This window comes from Salvelinus alpinus, unplaced genomic scaffold, assembly GCF_045679555.1.
Source record: "Salvelinus alpinus unplaced genomic scaffold, SLU_Salpinus.1 scaffold_41, whole genome shotgun sequence".
Lineage (NCBI taxonomy): Eukaryota > Metazoa > Chordata > Actinopteri > Salmoniformes > Salmonidae > Salvelinus > Salvelinus alpinus.
In genome coordinates, this window is record NW_027255982.1 from 247769 (window position 1) to 273670 (window position 25902).

The 25902-nt window shown below is 44.2% G+C and overlaps 1 protein-coding gene across 2 annotated transcripts in view; it reads right to left on the minus strand.

The window, feature by feature from the left end:
* LOC139567061 (polypeptide N-acetylgalactosaminyltransferase-like 6) overlaps positions 1 to 25902 on the minus strand; it is a 248444-nt gene that overhangs the window by 189234 nt on the left and 33308 nt on the right. For both annotated transcript variants that reach the window (XM_071388506.1, XM_071388504.1), the window contains exon 3: positions 383 to 491. In XM_071388506.1, coding sequence (XP_071244607.1) covers positions 383 to 491 — 109 coding nt within the window. The remainder of the gene's footprint in view (positions 1 to 382; positions 492 to 25902) is intronic.

Genomic DNA, 25902 nt, shown 5'->3' on the forward strand with positions numbered 1-25902 from the left:
ACCTGGTGGAAACAGACAATAATTCGTTATTTATTTTTATTTTTTTATGTCTCAAATGGAAATGCATTTGTCCAGCATCTGGGCTCCCATTGCTCAAGAAGCAGAGCTAAAGCGAATATTATCAAATAGATCAATATGACTTACAAAGTTACTGTACAGTACCTTAATAATATACTTACTGCCTTGGAAAACAATCTCCCCTTTACCTTCATGGAAACCATTACAGTAAATCATGATAAAGATAGACTTGGTTGAAGTTCTTTATGTGGACATTTGTTACGTGAGGTCTCAGCTTGCTCGCTGTGTGCAGAGTGAAAACTCTTTAGCTATAGGAGGTGTGGTGATTGTCTGTGGTTTCATGTGAGTTCTCTGTGAGACATACCGACACGCAGTTCGTCTCTCCTGATGCTCTCGTTATCATGCCAGTCTCTCCTCCTCAAGCCGTCCGTCCAGGTGTAAATGTGTCCTTCGCTCAGCCCCAGCGAGAAGCCCTGAGAAAGAGGAGAGGAGGAAGAGGGTGGGGGACAATTCCATTATTCCATCATCACCCACTCTGAGAGATTAAACGTTGCAATTCAGTGTGAGCCTCAGCCAAACAGTAATATGAAGAGAAAGGTAAAACACATTTTGATGGAGCATTCAGCCCTGATAATTTAACTGACCATCATTTCTATTCATTCTCCCTTCACTCCATCAACAGTCGAACATGTTCTGATTCTAATATTTTAATTTTTTTCTTCTATATGAATGACATTTGAATTCAACTGTCAAAAAATGTTTATGCATGAACGAGCCTGAAGTGACTTCAAATTGCTCTCTAAAGTGCTTCCCAGTGCAACAAAAGCTAGAACGGTAATAATTCAGATACCCTACGCTTTGTTCTGCTTTCTGTGAATTTTGAAGGTTGCCTTGGAGGTTCAGAGAAATAATTGCCTTTAACCTGAACTTTAGCAGGGAGCTTGCTGCAAACACAAATACAGTAAATGTTTTATGCTGTACATTCATCTAATGTCATTGAACACTGGTTACTTTAATAATCACATGAATATACTGTATCCTAGACAAGGCTCATCCTATATAACTACTGCTGTACAGTCATGGCCAAAAGTTTTTTGTAGATTCACTTAAAATAAGGTCTGTGTTTCGTGTAGGCTTACATCACCGTGCCAATTTTATAACTGTGTAGATATCCATAGGACAAGGTAACTCTGATCAATATTGGCTAAATATAAGCGAAGATAAAAAAAATTGTAGAGTGGATTTATGAAAATATGTTGACAAACGTTACCTTATCCTAGTGAGATTTACACGGGTATCAAAACGTTGAGGCGGTTTAAGCCTGCACGAAACACAGACCTTATTTGAAGTAGATCAAGACATTCTCTATGGAAGACATGAACGGTAAAATAACGAAGGAACCCCTTTCAAATTCAGCCGCAAGTTATTACAGGAATTATAACGCGTCGACAATTTCTCTCTAAACCATATACCTTTGACTAATCCGGAAACTATCACCTCGAAAACAAAACGTTTATTCCGTTCCGTATTTTATCTAACGGGTGGCATCCATGAGTCTAAATATTCCTGTTACATTGCACAACCTTCAATGTTGTCATAATTACGTAAAATCCTGGCAAATTAGTTCGCAAAGAGCCAGGCGGCCCAAACTGTTGCATATACCCTGACTCTGCGTGCAATGAACGCAAGAGAAATGACACAATTTCACCTGGTTAATATTGCCTGCTAACCTGGATTTCTTTTAGCTAAATATGCAGGTTTAAAAATATATACTTGTGTATTGATTTTAAGAAAGGCATTGATGTTTATGGTTAAGTACACATTGAAGCAATGACAGTCATTGATTGATTGTTTTTTATAAGATAAGTTTAATGCTAGCTAGCAACTTACCTTAGCTTACTGCATTCGCTAACAGGCAGGCTCCTCGTGGAGTGCAATGTAATCAGGTGTTAGAGCATTGGACTAGTTAACTGTAAGGTTGCAAGATTGGATCCCCCGAGCTGACAAGGTTAAAAATCTGTCGTTCTGCCCCTGAACGAGGCAGAACGTTCCTAGGCCGTCATTGAAAATAAGAATGTGTTCTTAACTGACTTGCCTAGTTAAATAAAGATTAAATAAAGGTGTACATTTTAAAATTAAAATAAATCAAATCGGCGCCCAAAAATACCGATTTCCGATTGTTATGAAAACTCGGCCATTCCGATTAATCAGTCGACCTCTAGTACACACCTGTTCTATTCATACACTGTCCTTACTGTCTATACACACCATTCACATACATACAGTACCAGTCAAACGTTTGAACACTCCTATTCATTCAAGTGCTTTTCTTTCTTTTTACTATTTTCTACATTGTAGAATAATAGTGAAGACATCAAAACTATGAAATAACACATATGGAATCATGTAGTAACCAAAAAAGTGTAACCAAAAAACAAATCAAAATACATTTTATATTTGAGATTCTTCAAAGTAGCCACCCTTTACCTTGATGACAGCTTTACACACTATTGGCATTCTCTCAACCAGCTTCACGAGGTCGTCACCTGGAATGCATTTCAATTAACAGGTGTGCCTTGTTAAAAGTTAATTTGTTGAATTTCTTTCCTTCTTAATGCGTTTGAGCCAATGAGTTGTGCTGTGACAAGGTAGGGTTGGTACACAGAAGATTTGGTAAAAGACCAAGTCCATATAATGGCAAGAACAGCTCAAATAAGCAAAGAGAAAAAACAGTCCATCATTACTTTAAGACATAAAGGTCAGTCAATATGGAACATTTGAAGAACTGTGCAGCCTCAAAAACCATCAAGCGCTATGATGAAACTGGCTCTCATGAGGACTGCCACAGGAAAGGAAGACCCAGAGTTACCTCTGCTGCAGAGGGTAAGTTCATTAGAGTCACCAGCCTCAGAAATTGCAGCCCAAATAAATGCTTCACAGAGTTCAAGTAACAGATACATCTATCTCAACATCAACTGTTCAGAGGAGACTATGTGAATCAGGCCTTCATGGTCGAATTGCTGCAAAGAAACCACTACTGAAGGACACCAATAAGAAGAAGAGACTTGCTTGGGCCAAGAAACACGAGCAATAGACATTAGACCGGTGAAAATTTGTCCTTTGGTCTGATGAGTCCAAATTTCAGATTCTTGGTTCCAACCGCCGTGTGTTTGTGAGACGCAGAGTAGGTGAATGAACGATCTCCGCATGTGTGGTTCCCACCCCACCGTGAAGCATGGAGGAGGAGGTGTGATGGTGTGGGGGTGCGTTGCTGGTGACACTGTAAGTGATTTATTTAGAATTCAAGGCACACTTAACCAGCATGGCTACCACAGCATTCTGCAGTAATACGCCATCCCATCTGGTTTGCGCTTAGTGGGTGTCAGGATTTGGCCAGGATTGTTCCGGTTTTGGCCACTAGATGCCCTCATTGTGCTTTTTTGACCCTTTTGTTTTCCATTGTTTCCAGTTATTATTTGCGCCTGTGCCTCGTTTCCCTTGTATGTATTTAAACCCTTAGTTTTCTTCAGTTCTTTGCTCTGTGTTTGAATGTTAGCACCCAGCCCTAGCGATGCTGTGAACATTTGTTGCTCCAGTTGGACTCTTTTGTGGGACTCTGTTTTTGTTCTCGTTTATTTTAGATTATCTTTTGAGGCTTTTTCCTGCTGTACCTACCACCTTGTGGATTTACCTTTTGACTTGGAGTATTACCTTTTTCTCTTGGAATTACTTTTGACGTTGTGGATTTATATTTTTGCCTGAAGAACTTTCCTTTTTACTTTATTAAAACACCGTCTCAAGTACTGCTGTGTCTGCCTCATCTTCTGGGTTCTGCCGACTATTAGTGGCTCAGTTTGCTAAGTGACTGTTTCTCACACCGGAGACCCGAGTTCGTAACCGGGTCCTGACAGTGGGATTATCATTTGTTTTTCAACAGGACAATGACCCAACACACCTTTATTTGACCAAGAAGGACAGTGATGGAATGCTGCATCAGATGACCTGGGCTTTACAATCACCCAACCTGAAACCAAATTGAGATGGTTTGGGATGAGTTGGACCGCAGAGTGAAGGAAAAGCAGCCAACAAGTGCTCAGCATATGTGGGAACTCCTTCAAGACTGTTGGAAAAGCATTCCAGGTGAAGCTGTTTGAGAGAATGCCATGAGTGCAAAGTTGTCATCAAGGCAAAGGGTGGCTACTTTGAAGAATCTAAAATCTAAATATATTTAATAAACACTTGTTTTGGTTACTACATGATTCCATGTGTGTTATTTCATAGTTTTGATGTCTTCACTATTATTCTACAATGTAGAAAATAGTATAAATAAATAAATATTTATTTGCATTCCTGACTCTGCAATTCTCAATCTGATGTCTTCATTTCTTGTTCTTTTATTATACTTTTGGATTATGTGAGCATTGTTATTGTATTGCTAGATATTGCTGCATTGTTATTGTATTGCTAGATATTGCTGCATTGTTATTGTATTGCTAGATATTGCTGCATTGTTATTGTATTGCTAGATATTGCTGCATTGTTATTGTATTGCTAGATTTTGCTGCATTGGCGATAACATCTGCAAAACTGTGTACGAGACCAATAAACGTTGATTTTATTTGAAGTCATTACCGGAGGGGGAAGAAAAAGCTTTTATGAAATGCTACTTTTAAAAGCACTGTGGCGCAGATAGGGCTTCGTAATCTCTCCTTCTCTCACACAAACACACACACACACTCCTGATATGATAAATCTCAAAGGTGTGTATAATCATATTAGTCATCGCAGGGCAGGCAAAATGTTTCCCTTCCTGGTTTGATGTCTTTTGAGGATTTAGGAGAAGTCGTTACGCCAAAGTGCCTAACTGCCAAGCCCTGAAAAAAATCTGTTCATTAACAGTGTCTTTTCTGATCATAGAAATGGGACAGAAGAGGAACACTGCAATTACTTTACAGGGTATCTACCGAAAAAGACCCATTGACAAATGGGTTAAAGTGGACCATTATGTTTCCTGTCTGTTTCCAAAAGCTGCTGAAAAGTAGGTTCCTCTGAGGCCCTGCATCATATTCTTTTTCAAGAGATGCTGAAGTATCATGGCATGTAGGTGGAAATGTGGTTATTGTGGTTCAAATGCACCCCTCACTAAATGCACCCCTCACAAATGGACCCCTATAGTACTTTGCCTCAGAAGAGCTAACTTTTCATCAGCTTTTGGAAACAGACAGGACACCAGAGTCATAACGATCCACTTTAACACTTCCCATTTGTCAATGGGTCTTTTTTGTTCGATTCCCTGTGGAGTAATTGTGGTGTTTCTCTTCTCTCCCCTAGTAGCAGCGGGATAATGACCTATGGGTAGCTGCATAGCTGCATGGCTATGACGAGCAATTTGAGCTACAGGGCTACAACTAGACCTTGGTTATGTTCAGTAGGGCACGCAGTAGTACAATCTCTTCAGATAGTACTTCCCTGGTTCACGCCATTTCAAAACGTTTCCCCTCAACTGAACAAGACAATAGAGGCATTCTGTAATGCTATTATCTCATCTCAGAGATCCTGATAGCACATTCATATGTTAGCTCTGAGAACAAACACACTCCTGAATGGTAAATCAACAGACGTTCCCCATGAGAGTCGTATTGGAGTGGTTTACTGTTGGCTGAAGGCGATATGGCTGTGTTTACACAGGCAGCCCATTTGTGATATTTTTCCACTAATTGGCCTCTTGACCCATCAAATCAGCTCTGAGAAAGATTGGATGTGAAAAGATCATAATTGGGCTGCCTGTGTAAACGCAGCCCATGAGACACACATCAAAATAAGGGATTTGGAGATAGAGGAACAATAGTAATTTAAAGAGACACACCACAATGAATATGTGCTTTTGAATAACTTTAAAAAGCCATGTAGATATAAGAAGAGAGCGATCATGATCATGTCAGAGAATTTCAATTCTTGAATGAGTTGGTATTTTAGAGCTAATCAGCCTCCGCTGGACATAATCCAGTTACTTTACAGTTGGACGTGATCTAAAATCTAACAGAGCATGTCTTTTTGAGACACAGTTATTACAGTCTCCTCACTTTACTAATCAGAGGTAAGAAGGACAGGGAAACAGTTGGATAAATGAAAATAAGCTCCAATGTAAAATGAAGCATGAGGTTGAAAAGAAAAATGTGTGTTTACTGCTTAGAGTTCCATTCTCTATTAGGGACAGACGTGAGATTTAGAGAACACATCTGATAGACCTTGTGATGAAAAAACAAGGACAGTGTTGACTTCTAAAAGTCAACTGATGCTACTAATTAGCATAGGATACATTTCAGACTTTTCTTTCCTTTTTTTAGGCGACGTTGCCATGACAACTGTTCAATAAACTGAGGATACTTTATGGAGTCACTTCACCCACATGAGAGTAAAGGATACTACAGTTTATGTGAGGGATAACTGTGTGTTTTCACATATCCACACCAGCTTGTTTTCAGTACAAAGAATAAATTCTAACTACTCAGGTAGAGCCTAAGAGGCTAATATCATTACAGTCACAACTGTGACCCTGCGAAACCCTGCACTTTGAGTAAACATCTCTCTCAAGCTGACACGGGACACAGCGCAAAATAATTGCCAAGCCAAGAGGTAATCCCAATCTTTAAAGGAGTGCAATTTTCATTTACATTGTCCTATAATTCCTATTTCATTGCCACCTGAAGACACTAGGTCCACGCCTGTTAAATGTATAAATGACCCCAGGGTTTCAAACACACGAAGACAGACAGGGAACTCATCTTCTGATCCACACCTCATAAAGGGCAGGTCAAGAGGTGTTGGAGGTGGCTACCAATATTTCATGACTTCTCCTTCTCAGACTCCCAGGCTTTGAAGGCTACGACACAGACACACACACACACACACACACACACACACACACACACACACACACACACACACACACACACACAAATGTGTGTGTGCATGCAAACAGACACACACATACACACAAAGCGAACAAATACGCACAAATACGAACGAAGCAGGCCGCCGCCCTAAGCACTGTGCATCTGTTCATGTCCTTTCACCTAGTGTGCTTTCACCTGCTTTAAATATTTTAATGTAGACTGTATAATGTGTTTTTATATGTTTTTCTAGGTTAGTATCAGGTCAGGAATAACTCCAGAGTACAACGTTTTCTTCTCTCCAGGTCTATCCAGAATAGAACATCATTGAGCATTGAGCTAGCTAATCGACCTAGCCTCTGAAAATCTGAAGAGTGTTGTTTTCTGCAAAGAGGTTGAATGTTTGTTTAGGGTTGTCCTGGATTCATTGTGAACTGTGAGACTGTTCCTTTTGGTCTGGGTTTTGTCCTTCAATGTCCTTGCAGCACTGGCGGTGAGCCACTTGAAAAATACATCTGAAAGAAACACTACTTCAAGGTAAAGTTAGGTAGGAGGCTATTGATTAAGTCCATGCTTTAAAGGATGATTCTTAAATACTTTCCCCCAACATTCCAGATCTTTTCCGACATGCACGATACAGGAAGTTATTTTTGCAACCGTCTTCAGTAAGAGAACTTTGTGGGTGTCACGCCCTGACCATAGAGAGCCTTTTATCCTCTATGTTGGTTAGGTCGGGGTGTGACTAGGGTGGGTTATCTAGGTTATTGTATGTCTATGTTGGCCTGGTATGGTTCCCAATCAGAGGCAGCTGTTAATCGTTGTCTCTGATTGGGGATCATATTTAGGCAGCCATTTCCCCACTGTGTTTTGTGGGATCTTGGTTTGAGTTAGTGCATGTAGCACCGCTTATGTCACGGTTCGTTGTTTGTTTCCTTTTGTTTTTGTAAGTTTCACTAAAATAAAGATGTGGAACTCAGAGCACGCTGCGCCTTGGTCCGTCTCTACACACGACAGTGACAGTGGGTAAACGCAAATGGTTATTTTACTCTATGCCCTATGTGTATTCAAACTAAACCTTATGGAGAAATAAGCCCTAATGCTTTGAAAATATACACTTTTCCCACCAACCAATGCTGTAAAACACAATCAAGGTGGAAAGTAAGTAAAATCCACACAGTTGAGCATACTTAAAAATCTCTTATATTCTCCAGACAGATAGCTAGACAGACAGACAGACAGGCTGATCAATAAACAGTACAGTGACCTTGCCTCTGTAAATCCGAACTCAGCAGTGGATCAAGGCTTGACAGGTCCTGTGGGGTATGGCTCAAATCAAAATAAGAGGAAGACATACTACTCAGACCAGACTAACCCTGTCTTAGTGTACTCTCCATAGAGATAAACACATCACTCTATCCATCTCCGGGGTACTACCCCTCTCTCTAAACAGTCTCCTCTGCTTATTCTGTTCTGTTCTGTTTTTTCTTCTCCACTGATCTGTTCCTTCTAATCCTGTACTGTACACCGTACTCTTCCTCTCTCTCTGAAACCAAAATGTTGTTTGGTTTTCCCTCTCCTCTCCTCTCCTGTCCTGTACTTATTCTGTTAATCTGTTCTGTTCTGTTCTTCTGTTCTGTTCATCTGTTCTGTTCATCTGTTCTGTTCTGTTCTGTTAATCTGTTTTATTCTGTCCTGTTCTGTTAATCTGTCCTGTCCTGTTTTGTTCACCTCTCCTGTTCTGTTCTGTTCTGTCCTGCACTGTTCTGTCCTATTCTGTTCATCTGTTCTTGTAACGGCTCTCGTCGTTGGAAGGAGAGGAGGACCAAAGCGCAGCGTGGTATGTATCCATATTTATTGGAATACTACTTTCAATACGAACAAAAAACAATAAACAGACGAAAACAACGAAGCTACAGTCCTGAACCTGAGAACATAAAACACATGAACGCACGAACAGGAACAATCACCCACAAACAAACAGTGAAAACAGCCTACCTTAATATGGTTCCCAATCAGAGACAATGACAAACACCTGCCTCTGATTGAGAACCATATTAGGCCAAACAACAAACCCAACATAGAAACACAAAACATAGAATGCCCACCCAGCTCACGTCCTGACCAACTAAACAAAGACTAAACAAAGGAAATAAGGTCAGGAACGTGACAGTTCTGTTCTGTTCTGTTCTGTCCTGATCTGTCCTGTTCTGTTCTGTCCTATTCATCTGTTCTGTTCTGTCCTGTTGTCCTGTTCTATTCATCTGTTCTGTTCTGTTCTGTCCTGTTTTGTTCACCTCTCCTGTTCTGTTCTGTCCTGTTCTGTTCATGTGTCCTGTTCTGTCCTGTCCTATTCATCTGTTCTGTTCTGTCCTGTTCTTTTCATCTGTTCTGTCCTGTCCTGTTCTGTTGCATTTTCTTCTCCTTCACCTTGTCTGTTTGCTCTCCTCCTCTCCTCCTTATTCTGTGGTTCCTCCATTCCCTTTCTGTTTTCTCTCTTCTCCTCCTCTCTTTCTCTTCTTCTTCCCTCTGTTGAGACTGGCAGTCTGTCGGGCTGCGCTCCCTGCACATTGATTCCAGTAAATTTACCAATTACCGTACAGGCTCTGCCCAGACAGCTCGGGGTCTGGGGCCACAGACTCACTGCACAATGTGCTACTTAATTACACATGCTGAGAATGCTGCTCTCTCGCTCAGCAGAGGACCACGCAGGTATTGCAGGAGTTGTTTTATAACCTACATGCGCTAACACACAGATTCATTTGGGAGTACTTTTAGGTCTCTGTATTCTAACAATGGGAACGGTTCTTCATATAATAATGGCAGACGATGTGATTTTCAATAAATATCTGCAGTGATACTATAGAACTGACATTTAACAACCCATTTGTGAAGGTTGTTAGGTATTCTGACTTTCTCTGGTCACCAACTGTGACTCAGTAGTAATCTGTCTCTCTCTCTCTCATCATCACTACCAGTCCCATGTGGCGCTGCAAATTAATGTCTGTGTGGATTTGGCATCCAGTTCTGTCTCTCGTCTCTTTCTCTTTCACTATGGATACTGTGTGACTCCGTGCCTATGGCCCCTTCCCTCTCTCTCTTTCCATTCTATGCCAGGAAAGGAACGAACATGGGAAGATATTTCACTCTCCCTATGTAAATGTTTGCTCATCAGAGTGCAGTGAAGACCCTGGTAGCGGCCGTCGAGGTCGCTCCGCTCTCTCTGGAGGGAGAGAGGTTATGAAGTTTTCACTGGCACATATTTACGAGAGAGAGAGAGAGAGAGAGAGAGAGAGAGAGAGAGAGAGAGAGAGAGAGAGAGAGAGAGAGAGAGAGAGAGAGAGAGAGAGAGAGAGAGATAAAACTCCCCCACCAAACTGCTCCAGCTCCCAACATCTGGGCTGGATGGGGTTCTCAGTGGCACAGACTTCACTTAGCATCATGGGCTAATTTATTCTCTGATGTTTGTTACACTGAATGACTGCCACTACTAGAAGCCTATATAGGCAGCAGCTGTGACGGTCTTGGAATTTGAGGTTACGGTAATTGGCCAGTCAATATACACGGTCACCGAAATAACCGTTCAGGGTTAAACAAGACGTTACCCTGCGTTATTATCAAGTCATTTCCTTATTATTCAGGTTATTACTCACAAATATGAATCAACAAATGAAGAAGTGCCAAGTTGGAGTGGATCTGTCGCATTTTCGTATTGACACAATATTAATGGGGTCGCCATAAAGATATATGCCTACCCTGTCCTTGTCTGTTGGCTTTTCTGCATACACTCCTAATTCAACGCACAAAACCATTCAGTCAAATGAAGTCCGATGGGTTTTCTCCCACTTTTCCCCAAATAGCTGCATAAGCGGTCATTCGATGGCATTGGGATATGTTCTTCAAAGAGAGGATGAGAAATAATGTAGCAGAAGAAAATAAGCCTTTTACAAGATTAAATCATGACAGGAGCATTTGACTGTTATTAAAGAGATGGAGTTCAGACAGGCTTCTTTAGGAAACTTTCTGAACGGACATATAGGCCTATAGAGAGAATCAGTGAACTCACACGCACACCCCCGTAAAAGCACCCGTCAATCAAAGCCACCAGCGAATGTCATATACCGTAAAAGAGCAAATATTTCTCCTTTCCTTAAAACGTATTAACAAACTTAGGCCTACCTTAGGCTTTCACGAAAGTAAAACATAAGATAATGAACTGACAAGGAAAGTACGAAGGGGACAGCTATGCTATAGTATGAAGATGAAATTGACAATCATTCAAATATAAATAAATACACGCAACAGATCCATAGCCTACTTCTCAGCAATGCTGATTATTGAGGGGGAAAGAGTTGGAGAAATGACTTGGAGGAATACTGTGAGGAACTATTATAACACTGTGAGGAACTATTATAATACTGTGAGGAACTATTATAACACTGTGAGGAACTATTACATGGCGCCGACAGACATGGCAGCTCTGCTTCTAGCTCCAAAGCAGCTTTGCAGTATTTCGTTTTTTTGTGTGTTATTTCGTTAAAAAAATTGCACCACAATGTGTTTTGTGTTATTACATACAGCCGGAAAGAACTTTTGGATATCAAAGAGGCGGTAACTCAACAGCATTACGACGAGGGATATTACTTTCCTGAATTGGATCCTTTGTTCGTCGCCCCAGGGCAATTGAACTTATCCCAGAGGCTGATGCAAGACGCTGCGGGCAGAGATGAGGTATTTGGAGTTTACTTCTAGTCTGACTCAGGAGGCGGGGACACCACCACCGCTGCCAAGTATATTACTCGCCAATGTTCAGTCTCTGGACAATAAAGTAGATGAGCTCAGGGCAAGGATCTCCTTCCAGAGAAACATCAGGGACTGTAACATACTCTGTTTCACGGAATCATAGCTCTCTCCGGATATACTGTCCCAGTCCATACAGCCAACTGGGTTCTCAGCACATCGTGCAGACAGAAATAAAGAACTCTCCGGGAAGAAGGAAGGCAGAGGTGTATGTTTCATGATTAGCTACTCATGGTGTGATTGTGAGAGCGTACAGAAACTCAAGTCATTTTGTTCATCCGACCTAGAAAACGTCACAATCAAATGTTGACCGTATTACCTCTCAAGATAATTCTCTTCGGTTATAGTCACAGCCGTGTATATTCCCCCTCAAGCCGATACCACGACAGCCCTCAAGGAACTCCACCGGACTCTATGCAAACTGGAAACCACATATCCTGAGGCTGCATTTATTGTAGCTGGGGATTTTAACAAAGCAAATTTGAGGAAAATGCTACTGAAGTTCTATCAACACATTGGCTGTAGTACACCGCGCTACTAAAACACTTGATCACTGCTACTCACCCTTCCGGGATGGCTACAAGGCCCTCCCCCACCCTCCCTTTGGCAAATCAGATCACAACTTCATTTTTCTCCTCCCTTCCTCTAGGCAGAAACTCAAACAGGAAGTACTAGTGCTAAGGTCTATTCAACGCTGGTCTGACCAATCGGAATCCATGCTTCAAGATTGTTTTGATCACGCGGACTGGGATATTTTCTAGGTAGCCTCTGAGAATAACATTAACAATGTCACGGACACGGTGACTGAGTTAATCAGGAAGTATTTAGGGGATGTTATTCCCATGGTGACTATTAAAACCTACCCAAACCAGAAACTGTGGATAGATGGCAGCATTAGTGCAAAACTGAAAGTGCAAACCACCGCATTTAACCATGGCAAGGTGACTGGGAATATGGTTGAAAACAAACAGTGTAGTTATTCCCTCCGTAAGGCAATCAAACAGGCAAAAAGTCAGTGCAGAGACAAAGTGGAGTTGCAATTCAATGGCTCAGACACAAGACATTTGTGGCAGGGTCTACAGACAATCACGAATTACAAAGGGAAAACCAGCCAAGTCACGGACACCGACGTCTTGCTTCCAGACAAGCTAAACACCTTCATCACCCGCTTTGAGGATAACACAGTGCCACCGACTGGCCCGCTCCCAAGGACTGTGGGCTCACATTCTCCGTGGCCGACGTGAGTAAGACATTCAAGCGTGTTAACCCTTGCAAGGCTGCCAGACCAGACAGCATCCCTAGCCGCGTCCTCAGTGTTTCCGGAAATATACCATCTCTCCATCCCAGTCCGCTGTCCTCAATTGCTTAAAATATATCCACCATTGTTCCTGTACCCAAAAAAGCAAAGGTAACAACTAAGTTATTATAGCCCCATAGCAGTCACTTCTGTCATCATGAAGTGCTTTGAGAGGCTGGTTAATGATCATATCACTTCTACCTCACCTGACACCCTAGACCGATTTCAATTTGCTTACCGCCCCAATAGATTCATAGACGATGCAATCGTCATCGCACTGCACACTGCCCTATCCCATCTAGACAAGAGGAATACCTACGTCATAATTCTGTTCATTGACTACAGCTCAGCCTTCAACCCCATAGTACCCTCCAAGCTCTTCATTAAGCTCGGGGCCCTGGGTCTGAACCCCACCCTGTGCAACCGAGTCCTGGATTTCCTGATGGGCCGCCCCCCAGGTGGTGAAGGTAGGAAACAACACTTCCACTTCGCTGATCCTCAACACAGGGGACCCACAAGGGTCCGTGCTCAGCCCGCTCCTGTACTTCCTGTTCACCCATGACTGCGTGGCTGCGCATGCCTCCAACTCAATAATCAAGTTTGCAGATGACAACAGTAGTAGGCCTGATTACCAACAATGACGAGACAGCCTACAGGGAGGAGGTGAGGGCCCTGGTGGACTGGTGCCAGGAAAATAACCTCTCCCTCAACGTCAACAAAATTAAGGAGCTGATCGTGGGTTACAGGAAACAGCAGAGGGAGCACGCCCCTATCCACATTAACGGGACCACAGTGGAGAAGGTGGAAAGCTTCAAGTTCCTCGGCATACACATCACTGACAATCTGAAATGGTCCACCCACACAGACAGTGTGGTGAAGAAGGTGCAACAGCGCCTCTTCAACCTCAGGAGGCTGAAGAAATTCACCTTGGTCCCTCAGACACTCAGGAACTTACAGATGTACAATTGAGAGCATCCTGTCGGGCTGTATCACCGTCTGGTACGGCAACTGCACGGCCCGCAACCGCAGGGATCTCCAGAGGGTGGTGTGGTATGTCCAACGCATCACTGTCTGCCCTCAAGGACACCCTACAGCACCCAATGTCACAGGAAGGCCAAAAAGATCATCGAGGACATCAACCACCCGAGCCAAGGCCTGTTTACCTCGCTATCATCCAGAAGGCGAGGTCAGTACAGGTGCATCAAAGCTGGGACCGAGAGACTGAAAAACAGCTTCAATCTCAAGGCCATCAGACTGTTAAATATCCATCACTAGCCAGCTACCACCTGGTTACTCAAACCTGTACCTTAGAGGCTGCTGCCCTATATACACAGACATGGAATCACTGGCCACTTTAATAATGGAACACTAGTCACTTTAATAATGTTTACATGCTGCTTTACTCATCTCATATCTATATACTGTATTCTATTCAACTGTATGTTAGTCAATGCCACTCTGACATTGCTTGTCCTAATATTTATATATTTCTTAACTCCATTCTTTTACTTTTTAGATTTGTGTATTGTTGTGAATTGTTAGATACTACTGCACTGTTGGAGCTAGGAACACAAGCATTGTGCTACACCTGCAATAACATCTGCTAAATATGTGTATGTGACCAATAACATTTGATTTGACTTGATCATTTGAATGGATGTAACAAAAAAAATGACACACAGACACTGTGTCTACATTAACAGGACAGAGAACCCAGACAGTCTGTCTACATTAACAGGACAGAGAACCCAGACACTCTGTCTACATTAACAGGACAGAGAACCCAGACACTCTGTTTACATTAACAGGACAGAGAACCCAGACGCTCTGTCTACATTAACAGGACAGAGAACGCAGACCCTCTGTCTACATTAACAGGACAGAGAACCCAGACGCTCTGTCTACATTAACAGGACAGAGAACCCAGACCCTCTGTCTACATTAACAGGACAGAGAACCCAGACACTCTGTCTACATTAACAGGACAGAGAACCCAGACACGTGCTCAATTCTCTCATGGTGCGTGTAAAAGACGGTATGAAATAAACCAAAACTTGTTTCTCACAAGTATAGCAGATTATGAACTCTGCAAACAACGTTTCCATTCCGAGAATGAGAATGGTACATTTCTGTAATTAATACATGCATTAACAGAAATGAATTGCCTGTGTTCCAAACAGTAGACTACCACAGGGGCATTCATAAAAGTCCATTGCGGGCCAACACTGTATAGCTTAGGCTACTATTCTTCTATACGGGGATAGGAGGGTGTCATTTAAAAAAAAATCTTGCCTATTTATTTTATTTTACCTTTATTTAACTAGGCAAATCAGTTAAGAATAAATTCTTATTTTCAATGACGGACTAGGAACAGTGGGTTAACTGTTTTTTACCTTGTCAGCTCAGGGATTCAATCTTGCAACCGTTCGGTTACTAGTCCAACGCTCTAACCACTAGGCTACCTGCCGCCCCAGCCTAGGGAAGCATATCAGCCAAGACCGGGTCTGATCAGCGTTGATTAGTCTATAAATTAAGAAAAGATTCTGTATCAAATTATACCATGCCAGGTTGGAGAGGATTGGCCAATTCTCCATTTGACCCAAAATTAGCACCTTAGGCTATAGGCCTCAGAGCCAGAACAAACTTGTCAACGGCTGTTGAATAATTAATGAATAGTCAGGCACATTCAACCTATTTTAAAAGAAATGATATATTTATTTACTAACAAGCAATGAAAACGTGCATTGTATAAAAGAAAGTCCACACATCAAACTATATTTTTAATGAAGTGCCGTAGCCTATAGCGCTCTACAACCCTGCGGATCTATAAGATTAGCTGTTCCAGCATCACTCTATACCCCCGCGGATCTAGAAGACTAGCTGCTCCAGCATCACTCTACACCCCGCAGATCTAGAAGATTAGCTGCTCCAGCATCACTCTACATCCCCGCGGATCTAGAAGATTAGCTGCTCCAGCATCACTCTACACCCCGCAGATCTAGAAGATTAGCTGCTCTAGCATCACTCTACATCCCCGCGGATCTTGAAGATTAGCTGCTCCAGCATCACTCTACATCCCGCGGATCTAGAAGATTAGCTGCTCCAGCATCACTCTACAACCCCGTGGATCTAGAAGATTAGCTGCTCCAGCATCACTCTACAACCCCGCGGATCTTGAAGATTAGCTGCTCCAGCATCACTCTACATCCCGCGGATCTAGAAGATTAGCTGCTCCAGCATCACTCTACATCCCCGCGGATCTTGAAGATTAGCTGCTCCAGCATCACTCTACATCCCGCGGATCTAGAAGATTAGCTGCTCCAGCATCACTCTACATCCCGCGGATCTAGAAGATTAGCTGCTCCAGCATCACTCTACATCCCGCGGATCTAGAAGATTAGCTGCTCCAGCATCACTCTACATCCCGCGGATCTAGAAGATTAGCTGCTCCAGCATCACTCTACATCCCCGCGGACCTAGAAGATTAGCTGCTCCAACATCACTCTACATCCCCGCGGATCTATACGATTAGCTGCTCCAGCATCACTCTACATCCCCGCGGATCTATAAGATTAGCTGCTCCAGCATCACTCTACAACCCCGCGGATCTTGAAGATTAGCTGCTCCAGCATCACTCTACATCCCTGCGGATCTAGAAGATTAGCTGCTCCAGCATCACTCTACATCCCCGCGGATCTAGAAGATTAGCTGTTCCAGCATCACTACATCCCGGCGGATCTAGAAGATTAGCTGCTCCAGTATCACTCTACATCCCCGCGGATCTAGAAGATTAGCTGCTCCAGTATCACTCTACATCCCCGCGGATCTAGAAGGTTAGCTGCTCCAGCAAATAAAGTTCATACACATTTTTTACAATCCAAAAATGAATGTAGGCCTATTTAAACGGTCTTCATCCATAACCGTCAGTTACACGATTATTCAATTATTGTCAAGGCCCTAGGCAAGCCTCTCTCTCTCTCTCTCTCTCTCTCTCTCTCTCTCTCTCTCTCTCTCTCTCTCTCTCTCTCTCTCTCTCTCTCTCTCTCTCTCATAAGTGAGCAGATGTTCCATCCTCTACCAGCACACCGGTACCTAATTATGTATTTCAGCCGTGCTGTCCAAACTATCCATTGCTGTCATTTCTACAGTTTACTTCAATCTCTTCCATGGTCCCTGTGTTGAAAGAGGGCCTGTCTGTCAGCATGGTGCTCTGGTGCATTGTGGTTCTCTGAGCCAGGGTTGTCTCTGATAAGTAAACAGTAAACACAGTCTGATGAATGGTCTACAGTGGGAGGGAGGGATACATGCAATGTTACGAAAATGTGGAGCCGGACAACGTGACCAGGGAAGATTTTAATTTGCAGGCCATTAAAAATGTACCGGACCCATATGCAATGGATGCATAACCAACAGGAGTTGCATCTTCTGTTCAAATGAATTACCATAATCTAAATGGGATTAGATGATGGTAATTAATATTAACAGAACATGCAACTCCTGTAATGAAGCAGCCAATAAAAATACGCTGGAAAACACCATTGTAAACCATTGTAAAAAGCGCACATGACCATATGTGACAGAGATTTAAATCTTTGTTAGAAATTTAGAAAGAGGGGGAATCTAAACATGCAACAACTAGGCTTCTAGTCAAGATGAAAACCAACAGAACAGGAGAGACATGCTGGTTTCAATGGCATACGAGGAAGTCGAAAATAATTGCCTCCACGTTTCCATCGAAACTGTTTTAACATGCGATTGCATTTAAAATAGTTGCGCAACGACAATGAAAAGCACGTTTCACTCCAGCAGCAACGCCGAGGAGGAGCTACAGAAGCAGCTCTAGCGCGGAGGTGATATTCCGCTCAAAATAGGCTCTGTGTGCTGTGTGCGTGTGATGAATAAGATACATGATAACTATTTTGCGATGGGATAATTTTTTCTCCCGGTCAACAGGCTAACGGAAACCCTGGCACACACATACACACTGAAAGGTGCCACTTAAGCCGGTGGGTATGAAGCAGAACAGAACGCAGATTAAAGACTGGCTGGAAGCGTTTTACAGTAAATCAGCTTTTTGTGATGCTGTCAGGTAGACACGGTCGAACCGTCACTGCTCTGCACAGCCTTATGTGATATCATGAGCCTGTCCTTCGGCTCTGCGTCTCACAGCTGGGAAACATGATTACAGCAGGTACACTCTTAGAAAAAAGGGTTCCAAATGGGTTCTTTAGCTGTCACCATAGGAGAATCCTTTGGACCTGTAAAAGGTTCTACATGGAACTCAAAGGGTTTCTACCTGGAACCACCTACTATGTAGATGGGTCTTTCTGTAACTAATGGGGCCAATGTTTTACATTGGGATGACAATTTTGACATGGTTTGAAACAAAATTAAGAAAGACTTTTATGCAGTTCCACATGTGTACTTAGAGCAATATATGCAAATTGTCCCATAACTCCACCTATATAACAACATAGGTCTAGGACTATACATCCTTTAAGCAGGGTTCATACAGACATTGGCAAGTCAAATTCAAACACTTCAATTCAAGGACGTCAATATTATACAACTGTATAATGTCACGCCCTGACCTTAGAGATCCTTTTTATGTCTCTATTTTGGTTGGTCAGGGCGTGTGTCACGATCGTCTTGATAAGAGAGAGAGGACCAAAACGCAGCGTGTGAAAAATAAGACATCTTCTTTTTATTATAAGAAGGAAAACGAAACAAAAACAACAAACAGACGAACGTGAAGCTATGAAAGAACTAGTGCACACATGCAACATAGAACATAGACAATTACCCACAAACACCTAAAGCCTATGGCTGCCTTAAATATGGCTCCCAATCAGAGACAACAATAAACAGCTGTCTCTGATTGAGAACCAAATCAGGCAACCATAGACTTTCCTAAACACCTACACTGAACACAACCCCATACATACTAAAAACCCCTTAAACAATACACACACCCTAAACTAGACAAAACACACAAAGACAACCCACCCCAACTCACGCCCTGACCAACTAAATAAATAAAAGAAAAAGGAACAATAGGTCAGGAACGTGACATAACCCCCCCCTTAAGGTGCGAACTCCGGGCGCACCAGCATAAAGTCTAGGGGAGGGTCTGGGTGGGCGTCTGTCCACGGTGGCGGCTCTGGCACTGGTCGTGGTCCCCACCCCACCATAGTCACTACCCGCTTTCGTAGCCTCCTCCAAATGGCCACCCTCCAAATTAACCCCACCGGACTAAGGGGCAGTACCGGACTAAGGGGCAGCACCGGACTAAGGGGCAGCACCGGACTGAGGGGCAGCTCCGGACTGAGGGGCAGCTCCGGACTGAGGGGCAGCTCCGGACTGAGGGGCAGCTCCGGACTGGATGGCGGATCCTGGCTGGCTGGCTCTGGCGGATCCTGGCTGGCTGGCGGATCCTGGCTGGACGGCTCTGGCGGATCCTGGCTGGACGGCTCTGGCGGATCCTGGCTGGACGGCTCTGGCGGATCCTGGCTGGACGGCTCTGGCGGATCCTGGCTGGACGGCTCTGGCGGATCCTGGCTGGACTGCTCATGGCTGGCTGACGGATCTGGCTGCTCATGGCTGGCTGACGGATCTGGCTGCTCATGGCTGGCTGACGGATCTGGCTGCTCATGGCTGGCTGACGGATCTGGCTGCTCATGGCTGGCTGACGGATCTGGCTGCTCATGGCTGGCTGACGGATCTGGCTGCTCATGGCTGGCGGACGGATCTGGCTGCTCATGGCTGGCGGACGGATCTGGCTGATCCTGGCTGGCGGACGGCTCTGGCTGATCCTGTCTGGCGGAAGGCTCTGGCTGATCCTGTCTGGCGGAAGGCTCTGGCTGATCCTGTCTGGCGGAAGGCTCTGGCTGATCCTGTCTGGCGGAAGGCTCTGGCTGATCCTGTCTGGCGGAAGGCTCTGGCTGCTCCTGTCTGGCGGAAGGCTCTGGCTGCTCCTGTCTGGCGGAAGGCTCTGGCTGCTCCTGTCTGGCGGACGGCTCTGAAGGCTCATGGCAGACGGGCGGCTTTGCAGGCTCAGTACAGACGGGCGGCTTTGAAGGCTCATGGCAGACGGACAGTTCAGACGGCGTTGGGCAGACGGGCAGTTCAGGCGCCGTTGGGCAGACGAGCAGTTCAGGCGCCGTTGGGCAGACGGGCAGTTCAGGCGCCGTTGGGCAGACGGGCAGTTCAGGCGCCGTTGGGCAGACGGGCAGTTCAGGTGCCGTTGGGCAGACGGGCAGTTCAGGCGCCGCTGGGCAGACGGGCAGTTCAGGCGCCGCTGGGCAGACGGGCAGTTCAGGCCGGCTGAGGCGCACTGTAGGCCTGGTGCGTGGTGCCGGAACTGGTGGTACCGGGCTGGGGACACGCATCTCAGGGCTAGTGCGGGGAGCAGCAACAGGACACACTGGACTCTCAAAGCGCACTATAGTCCTGGTGCGTGGTACCGGCACAGGTGGTACCGGGCTGAGGGCACGCACCTCAGGGCGAGTGCGGGGAGAAGCAACAGTGCGTACAGGGCTCTGGATACGCACAAGAGGCTTGGTGCGTGGTACCGGAACTGGTGGTACCGGACTGGGGACACGCATCTCAAGGCTAGTGCGGGGAAGAGGAACAGGGCTCTGGAGACGCACAGGAAGCCTGGTGCGTTGTGTAGGCACTGGTGGTACTGGGCTGGGGCGGGGACCAACCTTACCTGGTTGAATGCTCCCCGTCGCCCGACCAGTGCGGGCGGCCCGAGGAGACGCACTGGAGACCAGACGCGTTGAGCCGGCTTCATGGCACCTGGCTCAATGCCCAATCTAGCCCTACCAGTGCGGGGAGGTGGAATAACCCGCACCGGGCTATGAACACGTACAGGAGACACCATGCGCTCTACTACGTAACACGGTGTCTGCCCGTACTCTCGCTCTCCACGGTAAGTACAGGGAGTATGCGCAGGTCTCCTACCTGACTTCGCCACACTCCCTTTAAGCCACCCCCCAATAATTTTTTGGGGCTGACTCACAGGCTTCCTACCGCGTCGTTTTGCTGCCTCCATTCGCCGGTATCCCTCCTCGCACTGCGCCAGAGAATCCCAGGCGGGCTCCGGCATTCGCCCTGGGTCGATCGCCCACCTGTCGATCTCCTCCCACGTAGTGTAGTCCAGATTACGCTCCCATTGCCATTCCTCCTTGCGTTGCTCCTGTTGCCGCTGATCACGCTGCTTGATCCTTGTTTGGTGGGTAATTCTGTCACGATCGTCTTGATAAGAGAGAGAGGACCAAAACGCAGCGTGTGAAAAATAAGACATCTTCTTTTTATTATAAGAAGGAAAACGAAACAAAAACAACAAACAGACGAACGTGAAGCTATGAAAGAACTAGTGCACACATGCAACATAGAACATAGACAATTACCCACAAACACCTAAAGCCTATGGCTGCCTTAAATATGGCACCCAATCAGAGACAACAATAAACAGCTGTCTCTGATTGAGAACCAAATCAGGCAACCATAGACTTTCCTAAACACCTACACTGAACACAACCCCATACATACTAAAAAACCCTTAAACAATACACACACCCTAAACTAGACAAAACACACAAAGACAACCCACCCCAACTCACGCCCTGACCAACTAAATAAATAAAAGAAAAAGGAACAATAGGTCAGGAACGTGACAGCGTGAGTTTGGGTGGGCATTCTATGTCTGGTGTTCTATGTTGTCCTTGTTTTGTATTTCTATGTGTTTGGCCTGGTATGGTTCCCAATCAGAGGCAGCTGTCTATCGTTGTCTCTGATTGAGAACCATACTTAGGTAGCCTGTTCCCACCTGTGTTTGTGGGTAGTTATTTTCTGTTTAGTGTGTGTCGTCACCTTACAGAACTGTTCGTTTGTCGTTTTTGTTGTTTTGTTCAGTGTTAAGTTGATTGATTAAAATATGAACACTTACCACGCTGCACCTTGATCCTCTTCTCCTTCTCCCGGCGACGTTCGTTACATATAATTTATATAACTGTACATATATGGCCTATTGTAGACACCCCCCCCCCCAAAAAAAATAAGGTCAATACCCCACGCTGCACCTTGATCCTCTTCTCCTTCTCCCGACGACGTTCGTTACATATAATTTATATAACTGTACATATATGGCCTATTATAGACAACCCGCCCCAAAATAATAAGGTCAATACCACTTTAAGAACGATGCATTTTTTAGGCCTTACCAATGCATTGATATTCAAATTATTATTACATTCTAAAATATGTGAGAATAATGTGGCCTGACTAAATAAATTGGATGGATGTAGGGTGATTTTCCTGTAGCCTGTGTGGCCGACACAGCGACACATAATAAAGCCTTGAATAGAGGTAGCATTAATCTCACCACTTGAATCTCACCATCGTTGTTTTAAGAAGAGAAAGCCACCAAAAAACAGGTTCCTTTTGTACTGGAAGGATTGTTATGGAAAGACAAGTTGAAGCAAGAATAAGATGTCGTCCTCATAATAACCACACTATAAGGGAGCAGGACAACTTAGAAATTGGCTACAATAATGACAAGGATTTTCAAGCCCAAATTGAGGAAATGTCAGATTTGTTGCATCGCAGGCGCTATTACAACAGCCATTCCTCACTTGACTGTTTTGGACAAATCCAATGTTCAAGACACCAGACATGAGAAAGGGTTAAACATAGATTTTAAATTAACCCGTGAATTTGATTGAATATACAGTTGAAGTCGGAAGTTTACATACACCTTAGCCAAATACATTTAAACTCAGTTTTTCACAATTCCTGAGATTTAATCTCTTCCCTGTCTTAGGTCAGCTAGGATCACCACTTTATTTTAAGAATGTGAAAAGTCAGAATAATAGTAGAGAGAATGATTTATTTCAGCATTTATTTCTTTCATCACATTCCCAGTGGGTCAGAAGTTTACATACACTCAATTAGTTTTTGGTAGCAACAATAAGTTGGGTGAATTTGGGCCCATTCCTCCTGACAGAGCTGGTGTAATATAGTAGGGTTTGTAGGTCTCCTTGCTCACACAAGCTTTTTCAGTTCTGCTCACAAATTTTCTATAGGATTGAGGTCAGGGCTTTGTGATGGCCACTCCAATACCTTGACTTTGTTGTCCTTAAGCAATTTTGCCACAACTTTGGAAGTATGCTTGGGGTCATTGTCCATTTGGAAGACCCATTTGCGACCAAGCTTTAACTTCTTAACTGATGTCTTGAGATGTTACTTCAATATAGCCACATAACTTTCCATCCTCATGAAGCCATCTATTTTGTGAAGTGGACCAGTCCCTGCAGCAAAGCACCCCCACAACATGATGCTGCCATCCCCATGCTTCACGGTTGGGATGGTGTTCTTTGGCTTGCAAGCCTCCCCCTTTTTCCTCCAAACATAATAATGGTCATTATGGCCAAACAGTTGTATTTTGTCCTCAGACCAGAGGACAGTTCTCCAAAAAGTACGATCTTTGTCCCCATGTGCAGTTGCAAACCGTAGTCTGGCTTTTTTATGGCAGTTTTGGAGCAGAGGCTTCTTCCTTGCTGAGCGGGCTTTCAAGTTATGTCGGTATAGGACTCGTTGTACTGTGGATATAGATACTTTGTACCTGTTTCCTCCAGCATCTTCACAAGGTCCTTTGCTGTTGTTCTGGGATTGATTTGCACTTTTCGCACCAAAGTACGTTCATCTCTAGAAGACAGAACGTGTCTCCTTCCTGAGCGGTATGACGGCTGCGTTGTCCCATGGTGTTTATACTTGCATACTATTGTTTGTACAGATGAACATGGTACCTTCGGGCATTTGGAAATTGCTCCCAAGGATGAACCAGACATGTGGAGGCCTAAAAAACATTTTCTGAGGTCTTGGCTGATTTCTTTTCATTTTCCCATGATGTCAAGCAAAGAGGCACTGAGTTTGAAGGTAGGCCTTCAAATACATCCACAGGTACACCTCCAATTGACTCAAATTATGTCAATTAGCCTATCAGAAGCTTCTAAAGCCATGACATAATTTTCTGGAATTTCCCAAGCTGTTTAAAGGCACAGTCAACTTAGTGTATGTAAACATCTGACCCACAGGAATTGTGACACAGTGAATTATAAGTGAAATAATCTGTCTGTAAACAATTGTTGGAAAAATTACTTGTGTCATGGACAAAGTAGATGTCCTAACCGACTTGCCAAAACTATAGTTTGGTAACAAGAAATGGTTGAAAAACGAGTTTTAATGACTCAGACCTAAGTGTATGTAAACTTCCGACTTCAACTGTATCTATGATCCCCCTTATATGTTAATGTATTGACATGAAAAAAATTGGCAGATTATTATCAGTGACTTATCAACATCTATAACAAGTTGTCCAGCGTATGAACTCCTCACTGGAACCCTAGTTTATAGAAAGACCCAGATACACAATCAGAAATGGCACAATACTGACTGACTGACTCACTCACTGACTGTGTTTGAGAGTACATTGCAGTCAGACTGCACAGAATTACTGATTTGTAAATTAACTTGCAGCCCAAATAACTACTTATTATGTGAACAAGATTCTGGTCTCGGTCAAATTGATCCCGTCAAACACGCTGATTGACTGTATAGAGCTGAACACCATGTTTTAATTATAGAGACAGATTGGTTGGAAAATGTCCTCTTCAGCAGATAAGACTACTGAAGGTGATGAAACTGGTGCGGTATGAGCCCACAGACCAATCACACACACACACACACACACACACACACACACACACACACACACACACACACACACACACACACACACACACACACACACACACACACACACACACACACACACACACACACACACACACACACACACACACACACACACAGGGCCATTACGGTACGTATGCTCTGCTCAGCATCTAAACTGACTGGGAAGCTGCTGCTGCACTGTCTGCTCCTCTAATGTCTACCCAAGGTGACCAATCACCTGTTTGCTAATGCAATTCCTGTCTGCTCTTCAGTGCCAGGTCTTACATCTCTAGTGCGCACGCCGGCGGAAAAACAGCGAGGAACGAGCGAGAAGCCGCCCGCTGCAAACGATGTACAAAACAAATTCCAATCTAGCAGAGAACATGACGCTGTGACCTCTCCTATCATTTCTCTTCTCTGAGAGATGGTGGGGAGTCACAGAGGGTATTCACAGTGTTTGTGTGTATGTATGTGTGTGTGTTACGGAGGGAATTCAGTCATTTGCGGGAGGGAAGGATGATGAGGGCCCCTGTTTGAGTCATCAGCCGCTATGTATTCACTGCCCCCACTGTCTGTCTGCTGCCTGCCTGCCTGTTTTCCTGCCTGTCTGTCTGTCTGCTGTCCGCATCATTGCATTTCCAACCATAAATAGATCACCATCACCATGGAACGGGAGCAGTTCTGTTATTTGAAAACACACAAAGACCAGGTGCTGTAGTAAAAGAGAGAGAGAGAGAGAGAGAGAGAGAGAGAGAAAACATGAAAAGAGGAGATTAAAACAGGGAGAGAACAGTGATGATATAGCCATTCTGGTGGACAATAGGCACTAATCAGATATGCAATGGTGTGAGTAGCAGTGCCATTCTGAGAAAGCTGCACACAAAAGGACTACTGTATCTTGGGGCTGAGCTGACGTGTGTGTCTCTGTGTGTGTGTGTGTAGGTTGTTAGAGTATGTGCGTGTGTGATTTGTGAGCATTGTTTAATAATGAGTGTACTTGACTCCTGCGGTCCCCTGTAATTTGAGCAGATGTTTCATCTTCCTGTAGAGGAGGTGAATGGTGCTCCTGCTCTACTTCATCAGGCTGGAGTCCTTCTCCCTGTGGAGGGCTGGAGGTGAAAGTAGGAGTCACAGCAGCACGGGACGCATGTAATCCTG